The sequence below is a fragment of the Oncorhynchus keta genome, chromosome 35, assembly GCF_023373465.1.
Source record: "Oncorhynchus keta strain PuntledgeMale-10-30-2019 chromosome 35, Oket_V2, whole genome shotgun sequence".
NCBI classification, from domain to species: Eukaryota; Metazoa; Chordata; class Actinopteri; order Salmoniformes; family Salmonidae; genus Oncorhynchus; species Oncorhynchus keta.
The window spans coordinates 71527134-71545080 of NC_068455.1; the positions used below are offsets into that span (position 1 = coordinate 71527134).

Consider the following 17947-nt stretch of genomic DNA (forward strand, 5'->3'; position numbering starts at 1 on the left):
ATCTCTCTTTCTCCGCTCTCGCCTCTCTCTTTCCTTACTCTCTCTCGGTCTCTCTCTCCTCTCTTACCTGTCATACAGAATCATATCATTATGTTATAGTATATTACATCTCTTTTTCTCCATCTCTCTCTCTCAGGTTTGTACTGCTGAAGCAGATTGCGCGATAGAAAGGTACAGTTAAGGGGCCTCCAGTGGCACAGTGGTCTAAGGCATCGCAGTGCTTGAGGCAGGGATGTCCTTGATTTCTGAGAGAAAAGTCTATGACTGGTGTGGCTGGGTTTTTTGACACTGCCTGGTGTAGAGGTCCTGGATGGCAGGAAGCTTGGCCCTGGTGATATACTGGGCCGTAGGCGCTACCCTCTGTGGCACCTTGCGTCGGAGGCCGAGCAGTTGCCGTATCGGACAGTGATGCAACCCGTCAGGATGCTCTCGATGGTGCAGCTGTTTTGAAGATCTGAGGACCCATGCCAAATCTTTTCAGACTCCTGAGGGGGAATAGATTTTGTCATACCCTCACACCAAGGAACTTGAAGCGCTCAATCCGCTCCAGTACAGCCCCGTTGATGAGAATGGGGGCCTGCAAGGTCCTCCTTTGCCTGTAGTCCACAATCATCTCCTTTGTCTTGATCATGTTGAGGGAGAGGTTGTTGTCCTTGCACCACACGGTCAGGTCTCTGACCTCCTAATAGGCTGTCTCATTGTTGTCGGTGATCAGGACTACCACTGTTGTCTTCAGCAAACTTACTGATGGTGTCTGGCAGTCATGAGTGAACAGGGAGTACAGGAGGGGACTGAGCACGCACGCACCCTTGAGGGACCCCCGTGTTGAGGATCAGCATGATGGATGTGTTGTTACCTATCCTTACCAGTTGGGGGCGGCCCGTCAGGAAGTCCAGGATCCAGTTGCAGAGGGAGGTGTTTAGTCCCCGGATCCTTAGCTTAGTGATGCGCTTTGTGGGCACTATGGTGTTGAACGCTGAGCTGTAGTCAATGAATAGCATTCTCACATAGGTGTTCCTTTTGTCCAGGTGGAAAAGGGCAATGTGGAGTGCAATAGAGATTGCATCGTCTGTGGATCTGTTGATGCGGTATGCAAATTGGAGTGGGTCTAGGGTTTCTTGGATAATGGTGTTAATGTGAGCCATGCCTTTCAAAGCATGTCATGGCTACAGATGTGAGTGCTACGGGTCGGTAGTCATTTAGGTAGGTTACCTTAGCGATCTTGGGCACAGGGACTGTGGTGGTGTGCTTGAAACATGTTGGTATTACAGACTCAGACAGGGGGAGGTTGAAAATGTCAGTGAAGACTTGCCAGTTGGTTAGCGCATGCTCGGAGTACACATCCTGGTAATCCGTTTGGCCCAGCGGCCTTGTGAATGTTAACCTGTTTAAAGGTCTTACTCACATAATCATTCAGTCGTCCAGAACAGCTGATGCTCTCATTTATGTTTCAGTGTTACTTGCCTCAAAACGAGCATAGAAGTGATTTAGCTCGTCTGGTAGGCTCTTGTCACTGGGCAGCTCTCGGCTGTGCTTCCCTTTTGTAGTCTGTAATAGTTTGCAAATACTGCCACATCTGACCAGCATCAGAGCCGGTGTAGTACGATTCGATCTTATTCCTGTATTGACGCTTTGCCTGTTTGATGACTCGTCGGAGGGCGTAGCGGGATTTCTTATCAGCTTCCGGGTTAGAGTCCCGCTCCTTGAAAGTGTCAGCTCTACCCTTTAGCTCAGTGCGAATGTTGCCTGTAATCCATGGCTTCTGGTTGGGGTATGTACGTACAGTCACTGTGGGGACGACGTCCTTGATGCACTTATTGATAAAGCCAGTACAGTGGTGTACTCCTCAATGCCATCGGAAGAATCCCAGAACATGTTCCAGTCTGTGATAGCAAAACAGTCCTGTAGTTTAGCATCTGCTTCATCTGACCACTTTTTTTTTTTTATGGACCGAGTCACTGGTGCTTCCTGCTTTAATTTTTGCTTGTAAGCAGGAATCAGGAGGATAGAGTTGTGGTCGGATTTACCAAATGGAGGGAGAGGGAGAGCTTTGTACGCATCTCTGTGTGGAATACAGGTGGTCTAGAATTTTTATTCCCTCTGGTTGCACATTTAACATGTTGATAGAAATTTGGTAGAACTGATTTAAGTTTCCCTGCATTAAAGATTCAGGCCACTAGGAGCGCCGCCTCTTGGTGAGTGGTTTCCTGTTTGCTTATTTCCTTATACAGCTGACTGAGTGTTGTCTTAGTGCCAGCATCTGTCTGTGGTGGTAAATAAATAGCCACGAAAGTATAGCTGGGTACTCTTTAGGCAAGTAGCGTGGCCTGCAATTTATCACAATATACTCTACTTCAGGCGAGCAAAATCTAGAGACTTCCTTATATTTTGTGCACCAGCTGTTGTTACCAAATATGCAGAATACAGCTCATTGATTGTGGTTTAAGTGCCAGCATTGGCCTGTGGTGGTATGTAGACAGCTATGAAAAATACAAATTAAAACTCCAGGTAGATAGTCTGGTCTACAGCTTATCATGAGATACTCTTAGATCTCATGCACCAGCTGTTGTTTATATAAACGCATAGGCCCCGCCCCATGTCTTAAAAGAGGCTGCTGTTCTGTCTTGCCGATAGTGTATAACCCGCCAGCTGTATGTTCTTAATGTAATGTTCAGCCACAACTCGGTGAAACACAAGATATTACAGTTTTTAATCTCCCGTTGGTAGGATATACATGCTTTCAATTTGTCCCATTTATTTTCCAGCGATTGAACGTTAGCTAGCAGAACGAAAGGAAAGGGCAGAGTGTCCACTCGTTGCCTGATCCTCACAAGGCATCCGATCTCTTTCTGCGAAACCTACATTTTCCTTTTCCAGCAAATCACGGGGATCTGGACCTGGTCGGGTGTCAGTCGTATATCCCTCGCATCCGACTCATTGAAAAATAACTCCTCGTCCAACTTGAGTTGAGTTCTGATGTCCAGAAGCTCTTTTCGGTCATTAGAGACGGTAGCAGCAACATTATACGCAAAACAAGTAACGTACACCGCAAAAAGACAAACAAAATAGCATGGTTGGTTAAGAGCCAATAAGATCACTGATAGTTTCATCAGAAACGCACCTCCACACCATCATACCTCCTCCTCCATGCTTCACGGTGAGAACCACACCTATGGAGATTATACCTTCACCTACTCTGCGTCTCACAAAGACACAGCGGTTGGAACCAAAATCTCAAATTTGGACTCATCAGACCAAAGGACAGATATCCACCGGTCTAATGTCCATTGCTCGTGTTTCTTGGCCCAAGCAAGTCTCTTCTTATTATTGGTGACCTTCATTAGTGGTTTCATGGCAGTAATTAGACCATGAAGGCCTGATTCACGCAGTCTCCTCTGAACAGTTGATGTTGATGTCTGTTACTTGAACTCTGTAAAACATTTAATTGGGTGGCAATTTCTGAGGTGCAGGCAATTTCTGAGGTGCAGTTAACTCTAATGAACTTGTCCTCTGCAGCAGAGGTACGTCTGGGTCTTCCTTTCCTGTGGCGGTCCTCATGAGAGCCAGTTTCATCATAGCGTTTGATGGTTTTTGCGACTGCACTTGAAGAAACTATTTTCCGGATTGACTGAAATTCATGTCTCAAAGTAATGATGGACTGTTGTTTCTCTTTGCTTAAATGATCTGTTCTTGACATTTTATGGACTTGGTCTTTTACCAAATAGGGCTATCTTCTGGACACCACCCCTACCTTGTTACAACACTACTGTTTGGCTCAAACGCATTAAGTGGGAAATTAATTCCACAAATGAACTTTTAACAATGCACACCTGTTAATTGAAATGCATTCCAGGTGACTACCTCATGAAGCTAGTTGAGAGAATGCCAAGAATGTGCAAAGCTGTCATCAAGGGTGGCTATAAAATATATTTTGATTTGTTTAACACTTTTTTGGTTACTACATGATTCTTTGTGTTTTTTCATAGTTTCATAGAGTTTCATAGATGTCTTCACTATTATTCTACAATGTAGAAATAGTAAAAAAAAATCAAGGAAAACCCTGGAATGAGTAGTTGTGTCCAAACTTTGGACTGGTACTGTATATAATCACTCTGTATCTTAATTGCATTCTTTTACTTTTAGATGTGTGTATTGTTAGACATTGCTGCACTGTTGGAGGTAGGAACACAAACATTTCGCTACACCTGCAATAACATCTGCTAAATAAACTCAGCAAAGAAAGAAACATTTTTTTTTCAGGACCCTGTCTTTCAAAGATAATTCGTAAAAATCTAAATAACTTCACAGATCTTCAATGTAAAGGGTTTAAACACAGTTTCCCATGCTTGTTCAATGAACCATAAACAATTAATGAACATACACCTGTGGAACGGTCGTTAAGACACTAACAGCTGACAGACGGTAGGCAATTAAGGTCACAGTTATGAAAATGTAAGACACTAAAGAGGCCTTTCAACTGACTCTGAAAAACACCAAAAGAAATATGCCCATTTTCTGCTCATCTGCGTGAACGTGCCTTAGGCATGCTGCAAGGAGGCATGAAGACTACAGATGTGGCAAGGGCAATAAATAGCTATGTCCGTACTGTGAGACACCTAAAACAGCGCTACAGGGAGACAGGACGGGCAGCTGATCGTCCTCACAGTGGCAGACCACGTGTAACAACACATGCACAGGATCGGTACATCCGAACATCACACCTGCGGGACAGGTACAGGATGGCAACAACAACTGCCCGAGTTACACCAGGAATGCACAATCCCTCCATCAGTGCTCAGACTGTCCGCAATAGGCTGAGAGAGGCTGGACTGAGGGCTTGTAGTCCTGTTGTAAGGCAGGTCCTCACCAGACATCACCGGCAACAACGTCGCCTATGAGCACAAACTCATAGTCACTGGACCAGACAGGACTGGCAAAAAGTGCTCTTCACTGACGAGTCTCTGTTTTGTCTCATCAGTGGTGATGGTCAGATTTGCGTTTATCGTCGAAGGAATGAGCGTTACACCGAGGCCTGTACTCTGGAGCGGGATCGATTTGGAGGTGGAGGATCCGTCATGGTCTGGGGCGGTGTGTCACAGCATCATCGGACTGAGCTTGTTGTCATTGCAAGCAATCAACACTGTGCGTTACAGGGAAGACATCCTACTCTTCCTGCAGGCTCATCCTGACATGACCCTCCAGCATGACAATGCCACCAGCATGCTTGTGCTTGTTCTGTGCGTGATTTCCTGCAAGACAGGAATGTCAGTGTTCTGCCATGGCCAGCAAAGAGCCCGGATCTGAATCCCATTGAGCACGTCTGGGACCTGTTGGATCGAAGGGTGAGGGCTAGGGCCAATCCCCCCAGAAATGTCCGGAAACTTGCAGGTGCCTTGGTTGAAGAGTGGGGTAACATCTCACAGCAAGAACTGGCAAATCTGGTGCGGTCCATGAGGAGGAGATGCACTGCAGAACTTATTGCAGCTGGTGGCCACACCAGATACTGGCTGTTACTTTTGATTTTGACCCCCCCATTTGTTCAGGGACACATTATTCCATTTCTGTTAGTCACATGTCTGTGGAACTTGTTCAGTTTATGTCTCAGTTCTTGAATCTTGTTATGTTCATACAAATATTTACACATGTTAAGTTTGCTGAAAATAAACGCAGTTGACAGTGAGAGGACATTTCTTCTTTTGCTGAGTTTGTGTATGTGACTAATAAAATTGTATTTGATTTTAGTCTCTCTCTCTGACCTGTGATACAGAGTCATTTTAGATTTATTTTAACTCTCATCATTACATTGGATAATTTGAGGAAAATGTCACAACAAACAGACTGATAACCCAAATCATATTGCCTACAGTCTATACAACCCAGTATACTGTATATCTTTACTGTGGAAGGTCAATTTGTGATAAAAGCAAAGCGTGGCTCCCGAGTGGTGCAGCGGTCTAAGGCACTACATCTCGGTGCAAGAGGTATCACTAGAGACCCTGGTTTGATTCCAGGCTGTATCACAACCTGTGGTGATTGGGAGTCCCATAGTGTGACGCCCAGCGTCGTCTGGGGTAGGCTGTCATTGTGCATAAAGAGTTTGTTCTTAACGGACTTGCCTGGTTAAATTAAACGTATTGCTGAGTCTACCAAAATCATAAGCTTCACTGTGCTATTTTTTATTCAGTCTTTAATTAACTAGGAAAGTCAGAACAAATTCTTACTTACAGTGCCAGCCTACCCTGGTGACATTGGGCCAATTGCACACCGCCCTATGGGACTCCCAATCATGACCAGATGATATTCAGCCTGGATTCAAACCAGGGACTATAGTGACGCATCTTGCACTGAGATGCAGTGCCTTAGACCACTACACCACTCAGGTGCCTGACTGCACTGTACTGTACAAGTATTGTACAAGTATTCATTTTCCCTCTGACTGCAGTATATACTAAGTACATGTACAAGACAAAATACATATTTAACACATTTAACCTCTTCCAGTTTCTAATAAATTACAATCTATACATTTTGCGTGTTTCGTAAAGGAGGTTGTAGTGTCTTGGTTTGGCCACAAGACGGCAGTGTAAGCACAGAAATAGAGGATTACGTACGTGAGGAATCACCCTTAATAAGGCCTAAAACTGGGCGTCACTGTTCCTGTCTTGTCACCCACATACACGCACACACACACACACCAGTCATCGTAAATCATCTCCACTACGATGACATAATGACATTTAACTAATCCCTTGGTTTTAGAGGGATTTAAACCAAATCATTAATAAAGATAATAGATTACATGCAAATAAATCAGCTCCATGTGAAAGAATTCAAATTGTGGCGAGAATCACAATAGTTAGACCTAAACTTCTGCATAAAAAAGAAACTGCATTAGAATCACAGAATGTATTCACTTTCAGAATATATTTAATCGATGTATTTTCACCTTACATCGACTAACATAAACAGAGTAAAGTGTTTACACCCTATTGCATAACCTGCCTAGAGCCATAATAATTTCAACATCGAATTATTAGTGTGCATATATTATCAACTTGTAAGGATTTGCTGGCGTGTGACTTCTTGCCCAGAAACAAATGGTACGAAGGGAATAGCCTACGAAGTTACTAAACACAGTTCACTAACAATTGTCTGTGTTCTCCTTGCTGTCATCTCCCTGTCAATCAGAATTTAAAGTCACCCAATCAAATGTACTTTCTTCAGTTCGGTTGAATGTCAGTAGTCCAGTAAAAACGGTGAAATTGGATACCTAGCAATTGTTCGTTACTTCTTCAGCCGGTCATTTCTCTCCACCCTTCGTCTCTCTTGCTCCCTGTGTGTCCTTACCGAAAAGCCGTGAAATTCCTGAAGGTTTACACTTTTGCTTTTATTGTTTTGGCGCACAAATTAGTGGATTTTCTTGGCTACTAAAAACCGTTATAACTTTTAGGCTACTAATGTAACTGCGCCACTTGTAACAAACGATCATTTCAATCATAACCGCAGAACACGTTGGATAGTCTTTACAGTTCAACGCCCTACTCCGGTTAAAGTGAGCAAGAAATTCAGAATGAAAGAACCGGGGAATGAAAATAAGGGTGGAAAGTAAAGGAGGGAGAGAAGGAAGGAAGGGGAATAAAGGGAGCTAGGAAGATTTTTTTTTCTCAAGGAAGAGATAACTTTCTATGTGGGCACAATCATCGTCTCCCACGGTTTGACAGGTCACGAAGTTTCTACTCGCGGGGCAATTTGGTAAGTGATTCTGATAGCTATTGGGTTACACAATCGATCACTGGCTAACTAAACAATATACTTATGTCCTACTTCTATCGATACGTGTCATGTGTCACTTCTCGTTTTCTCTAGGCTTCCCCTAGACACTCACTTACTGTCGCCTTTCTGGTGTTTCAGTCTTGAAAACACTTTTCCTTGATATAACTTTATTCATGTGATTATGCAGTCTTGCACTGTACACACGTCAGATCAAATGTTATTGGTCGCATACACATATTTAGCAGATGTTATTGCAGGGTGTAGCGAAGTGCTTGTGTTCCAAGCTCCAACGGTGCAGTGATACCTAACAATACACACACATCTAAAAGTAAAATAATGGATTTGAGAAATATTAGGACGAGCAATGTCAGAGTCCGTAGTATACATATACATGTTTACGCTGAACAAAATTAACGCAACATGCAACAATTGACGATTTTACACTGATATAAGGAAATCAGTCAATTGAAATGAAATCATTATTCCCTAATCTACGGATTCCACATGACTGGGCAGGGGTATAGCCATGGGTGGGCTTGTAGCATCATACCCAAGACCCGAGGCTGTAATCGCTGCCAAGATGCTACAACAAAGGAAAATGGTCTGAATACTTATGTAAAAAAAAAAATGAAATACATTTGCTAAAATTGAATCGAAACCTGTTTTGCTTCATCATTATGGGGTATTGTGTGTAGATTGATGAGCGGGGGAACAATTTAATACAATTCAGAAGAAGACTGTAACATAACAAAATGTGGAAAAAGTCAAGGGGTCTGAATAATTTCCAAATGCACTGTATATATATATATATACACTACCGTTCAAACGTTTGGGGTCACTTAGAAATGTCCTTGTTTTTTAAAGAAAAGCACATTTTTGGTCCGTTAAAATAACATCAAATGAATCAGAAATACAGTGTAGACATTGTTAATGTTGTAAATTACTATTGTAGCTAGAAACGGATGATTTTTAAAGTTATCTATATAGGCGTACAGAGGCCCATTATCAGCAACCATCACTCCTGTGTTCTAATGGCATGTTGTATTAGCTAATCCAAGTTTGTCATTTTAAAAGGCTAATTGATCATTAGAAACCCCTTTTGCAATTAATTATGTTAGCACAGCTGAAAACTGTTGTTCTGATTAAAGAAGCAATAAAACTGGACTTCTTTAGACTAGTTGAGTATTTGGAGCATCATAATTTGTGGGTTCGATTACAGGCTCAAAATGGCCAGAAACAAAGTACTTTCTTCTGAAACTCTCTGTTCTGAGAAATGAAGGCTATTCCATGCAAGAAATTGCCAAGAAACTGAATATCTCATACAACGCTGTGTACTACTCCCTTCACAGAACAGTGCAAACTGTCCCTAACCAGAATGAAAAGGAGTGGGAGGCCCCGGGGCACAAATGAGCAAGAGGACAAGTACATTAGAGTGTCTAGTTTGAGAAATAGATGCCTCACAAGTCCTCCGCTGGTAGTTTCATTAAATAGTACCCGTAAAACACCAGTCTCAACATCAACAGTGAAGAGGCGACTCTGGGATGCTGGCCTTCTAGGCAGAGTTCCTCTGTCCAGTGTCTGTGTTCTTTTGCCCATCTTAATCTTTTCTTTTTATAGGCCAGTCTGAGATATGACTTTTTCTTTGCAACTCTGCCTAGAAGGCCAGCATCCCAGAGTCGCCTCTTCACTGTTGACGTTGAGGCTAGTGTTTAGTACTTTAAAGTATTTTTACTTAAGTACTTTACACTACTGCTTTTGCCACATAATAGACACTGTTAGCATAGTATCATTAGTACATTGGAACTCTTGATATTAGTTTTCCAAGGATTCAGTATGTTCCATGTCAATTTTCCATGGGCTCCCGAGTGGTGCAGCAGTCTAAGGCACTGCATCTCAGTGCTCAAGACGTCACTACATACCCTGGTTCGATTCCAGGCTGTATCACAACCAGCCATGATTGGGAGTCCCATAGGGCGGCGCACAATTGGCCCAGCATTGTCCGGGTTAGGGTTTGGCCGGGGTAGGCCGTCATTGTAAATAAGCGTTTGTTCTTAACTGACTTGCCTAGTTAAAGGTAAAAAAAAATGTATATTTTTAAAAACAAACGTATCTTGTCTCCTCTGTTGTCACTAACTTCAAGTCATCCTAAAATGTTCCTTTGAATAATGTTTATAGCTTCTTCAAAGTCAAATTGTCTCCTTGCATATCATAATTTTGAAGTAGCAGGCCTAACACCAAGCAGTGTAATATAGTTGTTTTAACAGTAGGTTCACATTTATTTATAGCCTGTTTATAAAGTATTAATAAACAACTATTTAGTGTTTCTGTTATACCAACAGAACTGTCCCGTCCTCCCCAGAGCAGTGTGAAATCTACCCACCCTGGAACTCTCTCCTACTGACACAAGAGATGGAGGGAGTAAAGGAGAGAGAGGGGGAGCGGGGAGAGGAGAAAGAGAGCGACGAGATGGAGGAAGAGGAGAAAGAGAGCGAGGCTGAAGAGGAAGGTGATGAAGAGGAGGAGGATGATGAAGATGCAGAGGGAGCAGCGTTGGTGTGGCAGGAGGGCTCGTACGGAGAGGATGACCTGGGCCTACCCATAATGCACTGGGAGGCGCTGAGCCTGCGCATCGCCGAGCTAGAGAAACAGGAAGAGGGAAAGAGAGAGAAGACAAAGGTGTGTGTATGTGTGTGTGTATGTGTGTTAGAGGTTACAGTTGAATGCTGTCTGTTATTTATGGATGGGCAGGTGTTTTTGGACAGGGAGAGGAGATGGGGACATAGAGAGCAGAGGGGGATGAGGTGGGAGAAGGCAAGGGTCAGGGTTTGAATACTGTCAGTTACTTGTGGATGGGGACAGGTGATGCAGTTTAGGCCTGTGGTCTGTTTGTTGGAGGGAAGTGTGCTATGTGTGTCAGTGAAGCTGTGTTACAAACAAACGTTTCCATGACGTTTCCATGAATGGAATTTCAATAAGTCAAGTGCTCTGTTCAGTGGCTAGTTTTGCATTGAAAGCAGTGATGTAGTAGAACATAACATAACATGGGTAAACGCTGGTCACAGTGAATAAAGTACCGCTCCCTTTACTTTTAAAGTATGTTTCTGAAATAGAATATAGGTGACTCAACACTCAGGTGCTGAAACAGTGTTTACGTGAGTTAACATCTCTGGTTGAAAGATACCACATACACAATAGTTAGTGACTAAAGTTATAGTCAGTAACTAAAGGTTTTACATACAAGGGATACCCTCCATATCTTGCGCTTCCTAAATCTAATTAATTTCTAGTCTTCCAGTGTCCTGGATCGAGGGAAGATGCTGTCCATGAGCCTGCCAGGAGAGAGAGGTCGAGAGAAGAGTAAAGATAGCTGGGAGGATGGAGGAGAGGCGGAGGACTGCAATAGCCGCGTGACAGCCCTGACCGCTCGGTACGAAGCATGATGCTGTCTACGAAACATCATGTTATGATCGTGTTGTTAAACAGTATAGTGAAAGTACAGTCCCCAGCCAGATAGTAATGCAGCAACCCTGGCATTGATAAACATGATGTCTTTGTTTTGTCTTTGTTGAATGAATAAACTAAAACGACATCTTTACCAATGAATAAACTAAAACGAGATCTTTACCAATGAATAAACTAAAACGACATCTTTACCAATGAATAAACTAAAACGACATCTTTACCGATGAATAAACTAAAATGACATCTTTACCAATGAATAAACTAAAATGACATCTTTACCGATGAATAAACTAAAATGACATCTTTACCAATGAATAAACTAAAACGACATCTTTACCGATGAATAAACTAAAATGACATCTTTACCAATGAATAAACTAAAATGACATCTTTACCGATGAATAAACTAAAATGACATCTTGACCGATGAATAAACTAAAACGACATCTTTACCGATGAATAAACTAAAACGACATCTTTACCGATGAATAAACTAAAACGACATCTTTACCGATGAATAAACTAAAACGACATCTTTACCAATGAATAAACTAAAACGACATCTAGACCGATGAATAAACTAAAACGACATCTAGACCGATGAATAAACTAAAACGACATCTTTACCGATGAATAAACTAAAACGACATCTTTACCGATGAATAAACTAAAACGACATCTTTACCAATGAATAAACTAAAACGACATCTTTACCAATGAATAAACTAAAACGACATCTTTACCAATGAATAAACTAAAACGACATCTTTACCAATGAATAAACTAAAATGACATCTTTACCGATGAATAAACTAAAACGACATCTAGACCGATGAATAAACTAAAACGACATCTTTACCAATGAATAAACTAAAATGACATCTTTACCGATGAATAAACTAAAACGACATCTAGACCGATGAATAAACTAAAACCACATCTAGACCGATGAATAAACTAAAACGACATCTAGACCGATGAATAAACTAAAACGACATCTAGACCGATGAATAAACTAAAACTACATATTTACCGATGAATAAACTAAAACGACATCTAGACCGATGAATAAACTAAAACGACATCTTTACCGATGAATAAACTAAAACGACATCTAGACCGATGAATAAACTAAAACGACATCTAGACCGATGAATAAACTAAAATGACATCTTACCGACGAATAAACTAAAACTACATATTTACCGATGAATAAACTAAAACGTCATCTTTACCGATGAATAAACTAAAACGACATCTAGACCGATGAATAAACTAAAACGACATCTTACCGACGAATAAACTAAAACTACATATTTACCGATGAATAAACTAAAACGTCATCTTTACCGATGAATAAACTAAAACGACATCTAGACCGATGAATAAACTAAAACGACATCTAGACCGATGAATAAACTAAAACGACATCTTTACCAATGAATAAACTAAAACGACATCTAGACCGATGAATAAACTAAAACGACATATTTACCGATGAATAAACTAAAACGACATCTAGACCGATGAATAAACTAAAACGTCATCTTTACCGATGAATAAACTAAAACGACATCTAGACCGATGAATAAACTAAAACGACATCTTACCGACGAATAAACTAAAACTACATATTTACCGATGAATAAACTAAAACGTCATCTTTACCGATGAATAAACTAAAACGACATCTTTACCGATGAATAAACTAAAACGACATCTTTACCAATGAATAAACTAAAACGACATCTAGACCGACGAATAAACTAAAACGACATCTAGACCGATGAATAAACTAAAACGACATCTTTACCGATGAATAAACTAAAACGACATCTTTACCGATGAATAAACTAAAACGACATCTTTACCGATGAATAAACTAAAACGACATCTAGACCGACGAATAAACTAAAACGACATCTAGACCGATGAATAAACTAAAACAACATCTAGACCGACGAATAAACTAAAACGACATCTTTACCGATGAATAAACTAAAACAACATCTTTACCGATGAATAAACTAAAACGACATCTAGACCGATGAATAAACTAAAACGACATCTAGACCAACGAATAAACTAAAACTACATCTAGACCGATTTACTAAAATAAAACTACATCTGGACCGATGAATCAACTACATCTAGACCGATGAATCAACTAAAACTACATCTAGATCGATGAATCAACTAAAACTACATCTAGATCGATTACTAAAATAAAACTACATCTCGACAGATTTACTGAAATAAAACTACATCTAGACCGATGAATCAACTAAAACTACATCTAGACCGATTTACTCAAATAAAACTACAGTATAGACTGATTCTTGCCCACAAGGTTGTGAGTTTGTGTCTCACCTTTGACCTTTACGCTTCTCCCGCCGTTTCATCACACAAGTGGGATTTGTTCATGATTCTAACACCAACAAAAAAAATGGTTCGTCCTCCTCAGTCTTTCAAATCAGATGAACCTCCAGCTGTGCTTCATCAATGACAGCGGGAGCGAAGAAGAGGAGGAGGATTCTGGGGTAACGATTTGCACAAAGGTAAGTACACCCTCAAAAGGTACGGTCAGTCATAGGTAGAGTGCTACAACTAATATCAATCAGAAAGAAAATAATGTTTTATTTTAATTCCAAATCTCGATCTTAAAGCCCTGTCACCATTTTGTTTTGGCCACTACAGAATTCCAAAATGGTGGTAAAGAATGGTTCCGGCGTGCAGGTGTCCCAGCAGCCCCAGTCCCCAGCTGCAACCAAAAGCAAATCATCAGGCTTCAAGGCTGCGCTGAGTGCACTCAAAAACAAACTGAGAACAGAACAGAAACGGAAGGTGAGAGAGAGTATAGGTTGAAGCAATATGCTTTCCCTTGCCTTCTGATACAACCCTTGACCTCTACTGGAGTGGTTAGGAAGGAGGGACTAAGGGCTGATCATCGTACTGTCCTCGAGGCCCACAGTGTTTGGTTCTTCGGTTTTATCTTTAGTTATCGTATATTCTGCCCTTCACCATGTCCCCTGTGTCTTATGGTCTAACCAGTTATTCTGCCCTTCACTCTGTCCCCTGTGTCTCAGAGTCTAACCAGTTATTCTGCCCTTCACTGTCTCAGGGTCTAACCAGTTATTCTGCCCTTCACTCTGTCTCCTGTGTCTCAGAGTCTAACTAGTTATTCTGCCCTTCACTCTGTCCCCGGTGTCTCAGGGTCTAACCAGTTATTCTGCCCTTCACTCTGTCCCCTGTGTCTCAGGGTCTAACCAGTTATTCTGCCCTTCACTCTGTCCCCTGTGTCTCAGAGTCTAACCAGTTATTCTGCCCTTTACTCTGTCCCCTGTGTCTCAGGGTCTAACCAGTTATTCTGCCCTTCACTCTGTCCCCTGTGTCTCAGAGTCTAACCAGTTATTCTGCCCTTCACTGTCTCAGGGTCTAACCAGTTATTCTGCCCTTCACTCTGTCCCCTGTGTCTCAGGGTCAAACCAGTTATTCTGCCCTTCACTCTGTCCCCTGTGTCTCAGGGTCTAACCAGTTATTCTGCCCTTCACTCTGTCCCCTGTGTCTCAGGGTCTAACCAGTTATTCTGCCCTTCACTCTGTCCCCTGTGTCTCAGGGTCTAACCATTTATTCTGCCCTTCACTCTGTCCCCTGTGTCTCAGGGTCTAACCATTTATTCTGCCCTTCACTCTGTCCCCTGTGTCTCAGGGTCTAACCAGTTATTCTGCCCTTCACTCTGTCCCCTGTGTCTCAGGGTCTAACCAGTTATTCTGCCCTTCACTCTGTCCCCTGTGTCTCAGGGTCTAACCAGTTATTCTGCCCTTCACTCTGTCCCCTGTGTCTCAGGGTCTAACCAGTTATTCTGCCCTTCACTCTGTCCCCTGTGTCTCAGGGTCTAACCAGTTATTCTGCCCTTCACTCTGTCCCCTGTGTCTCAGGGTCTAACCAGTTATTCTGCCCTTCACTCTGTCCCCTGTGTCTCAGGGTCTAACCAGTTATTCTGCCCTTCACCATGTCCCCTGTGTCTCAGGGTCTAACCATTTATTCTGCCCTTCACTCTGTCCCCTGTGTCTCAGGGTCTAACCAGTTATTCTGCCCTTCACCATGTCCCCTGTGTCTCAGGGTCTAACCATTTATTCTGCCCTTCACTCTGTCCCCTGTGTCTCAGGGTCTAACCATTTATTCTGCCCTTCACCATGTCCCCTGTGTCTCAGGGTCTAACCATTTATTCTGCCCTTCACTCTGTCCCCTGTGTCTCAGGGTCTAACCATTTATTCTGCCCTTCACCATGTCCCCTGTGTCTCAGGTTCTAACCAGTTATTCTGCCCTTCACTCTGTCCCCTGTGTCTCAGAGTCTAACCAGTTATTCTGCCCTTCACTCTGTCCCCTGTGTCTCAGGGTCTAACCAGTTATTCTGCCCTTCACTCTGTCCCCTGTGTCTCAGGGTCTAACCAGTTATTCTGCCCTTCACTCTGTCCCCTGTGTCTCAGGGTCTAACCAGTTATTCTGCCCTTCACTCTGTCCCCTGTGTCTCAGAGTCTAACCAGTTATTCTGCCCTTCACCATGTCCCCTGTGTCTCAGAGTCTAACCAGTTATTCTGCCCTTCACTCTGTCCCCTGTGTCTCAGAGTCTAACCAGTTATTCTGCCCTTCACTCTGTCCCCTGTGTCTCAGAGTCTAACCAGTTATTCTGCCCTTCACTCTGTCCCCTGTGTCTCAGAGTCTAACCAGTTATTCTGCCCTTCACTCTGTCCCCTGTGTCTCAGGGTCTAACCAGTTATTCTCACTCTGTCCCTGTGTCTCAGGCTCTGTTATTCTGCCCTTCACTCTGTCCCCTGTGTCTCAGGGTCTAACCAGTTATTCTGCCCTTCACCTGTCCCCTGTGTCTCAGGGTCTAACCAGTTATTCTGCCCTTCACTCTGTCCCCTGTGTCTCAGGGTCTAACCAGTTATTCTGCCCTTCACTCTGTCCCCTGTGTCTCAGGGTCTAACCAGTTATTCTGCCCTTCACTCTGTCCCCTGTGTCTCAGAGTCTAACCAGTTATTCTGCCCTTCACCATGTCCCCTGTGTCTCAGGGGTCTCACCATGTCCCCTGTGTCTTATGCCCTTCACTCTGTCCCCTGTGTCTCACCAGGCCCTTCACTCTGTCCCCTGTGTCTCAGAGTCTAACCAGTCTGCCCTTCACTTCTGTCCCCTCAGGGTCTAACCAGTTATTCTGCCCTTCACTCTGTCCCCTGTGTCTCAGAGTCTAACCAGTTATTCTGCCCTTCACCATGTCCCCTGTGTCTCAGGGTCTAACCAGTTATTCTGCCCATCACTCTGTCCCCTGTGTCTCAGAGTCTAACCAGTTATTCTGCCCTTCACCATGTCCCCTGTGTCTCAGGGTCTAACCAGTTATTCTGCCCTTCACTCTGTCCCCTGTATCTCAGGGTCTAACCAGTTATTCTGCCCATCACTCTGTCCCCTGTGTCTCAGAGTCTAACCAGTTATTCTGCCCTTCACCATGTCCCCTGTGTCTCAGAGCCTAGTGTGTGGTGATCCACTGTTGAAGAATAGAAAGCGAGACCATAGTGACCTGCAGGCCTCCAGTCTCAAAGAACTCAACACTCACAGAAACTCTCTCAATAAGGCAATACAAGGTGACGGTCACTCGGCTAATACACTGGATATACTTTGATATTAGATATAGGCTACATTATACTTAATAGATGCAGTATATTTCACCTTTTTCATTAAGAAGTTATACCAACCTCGTTATTTTACCTTAATTTCCCCTTTGTCAAATTATCTGTTAAACACTGCCTTTGACCTTACATTTTGTGTGTGTGTGTGTGTGTGTGTGTGTGTGTGTGTGTGTGTGTGTGTGTGTGTGTGTGTGTGTGTGTGTGTGTGTGTGTGTGTGTGTGTGTCATCAGACCTGAGCACTGAGCTGGTGGTTCACCTTCAGGCTCGAGACCAGCTGAGGACGGAACAGGACGCCATGCTGCTGGAGGTACAGGATATGACATCACTCTGACCCAGTCCCAGGCAAGATGGGGGACAGTTTGTGCCGCAGATTTCGTACTAGAAATTCCTCTCCAGGGTTCAATCTCTATGAGAAGGCCCATCACTATAGAATCCATCTAATCATTCTAATTCTATGGTGAGTGTCATCACATAAAACGGAATCCTGGTGTCGGTGATGTCACAATTAATCCATGACGGATTAGTCGCCGCTTCTTCAAACGAAAGGATGAGTCAAATCACTGTGAAAGAGACTGCATCACTCCTAAAGACTTTTGAATTGAATTGCACAGCGTTTTCTTTTTCTTTTTATACCCAGTGAGCAAAACTGGTTGAAATGACATCATTACAACCAGTTTTACATTCATTATGACATCACGTCGACCAGTTTTGTTTTCCCTCTGTTTTTTTTGTTTGTGGGTAATCAAATGTGTATGTCTGGACTGTTAATGTTTTCGTGTTTTAGGGGGAAATAACTGGAATATCATAAGGGATTAATAAATGACCATTGCTTCCCATGGATCGATCTAGCTCTAATGTCATTGTCAGCCAAGTGTTGAAATGTAATGGTTGTTTGCTTAGCACATTATTCGAACTATGCGTCATATTACACCAAATAAAGCTGATTCTGATAGCATAATAATCATCTAACCACTAGGCTACCGGGGCGGCAGGTAGACTAGTGGTTAGAGTGTAGGGGCGGCAGGTA

At 42.8% G+C, this 17947-nt stretch overlaps 1 protein-coding gene across 3 annotated transcripts; it reads left to right on the plus strand.

Annotated features, from left to right (window-relative positions):
- Positions 1-7309: 7309 nt before the first annotated feature.
- On the plus strand, positions 7310-17758 carry LOC118378214 (schwannomin-interacting protein 1-like). Of its 3 annotated transcripts, none has more exons than XM_052497636.1 (7): positions 7310-7752; positions 10133-10449; positions 11061-11200; positions 13700-13793; positions 13933-14079; positions 16757-16874; positions 17151-17758. In XM_052497636.1, the coding sequence occupies exons 2-7, from the start codon at positions 10183-10185 to the stop codon at positions 17249-17251; spliced, it is 867 nt and encodes a 288-aa protein (XP_052353596.1). In that variant the 5' UTR covers positions 7310-7752; positions 10133-10182; the 3' UTR covers positions 17252-17758. The 3 variants fall into 3 exon arrangements, with proteins under 3 accessions (XP_052353596.1, XP_052353597.1, XP_052353595.1); XM_052497637.1 differs by having other exon boundaries at positions 10138-10449; XM_052497635.1 differs by having other exon boundaries at positions 7311-7752; positions 10113-10449.
- Positions 17759-17947: the final 189 nt, after the last annotated feature.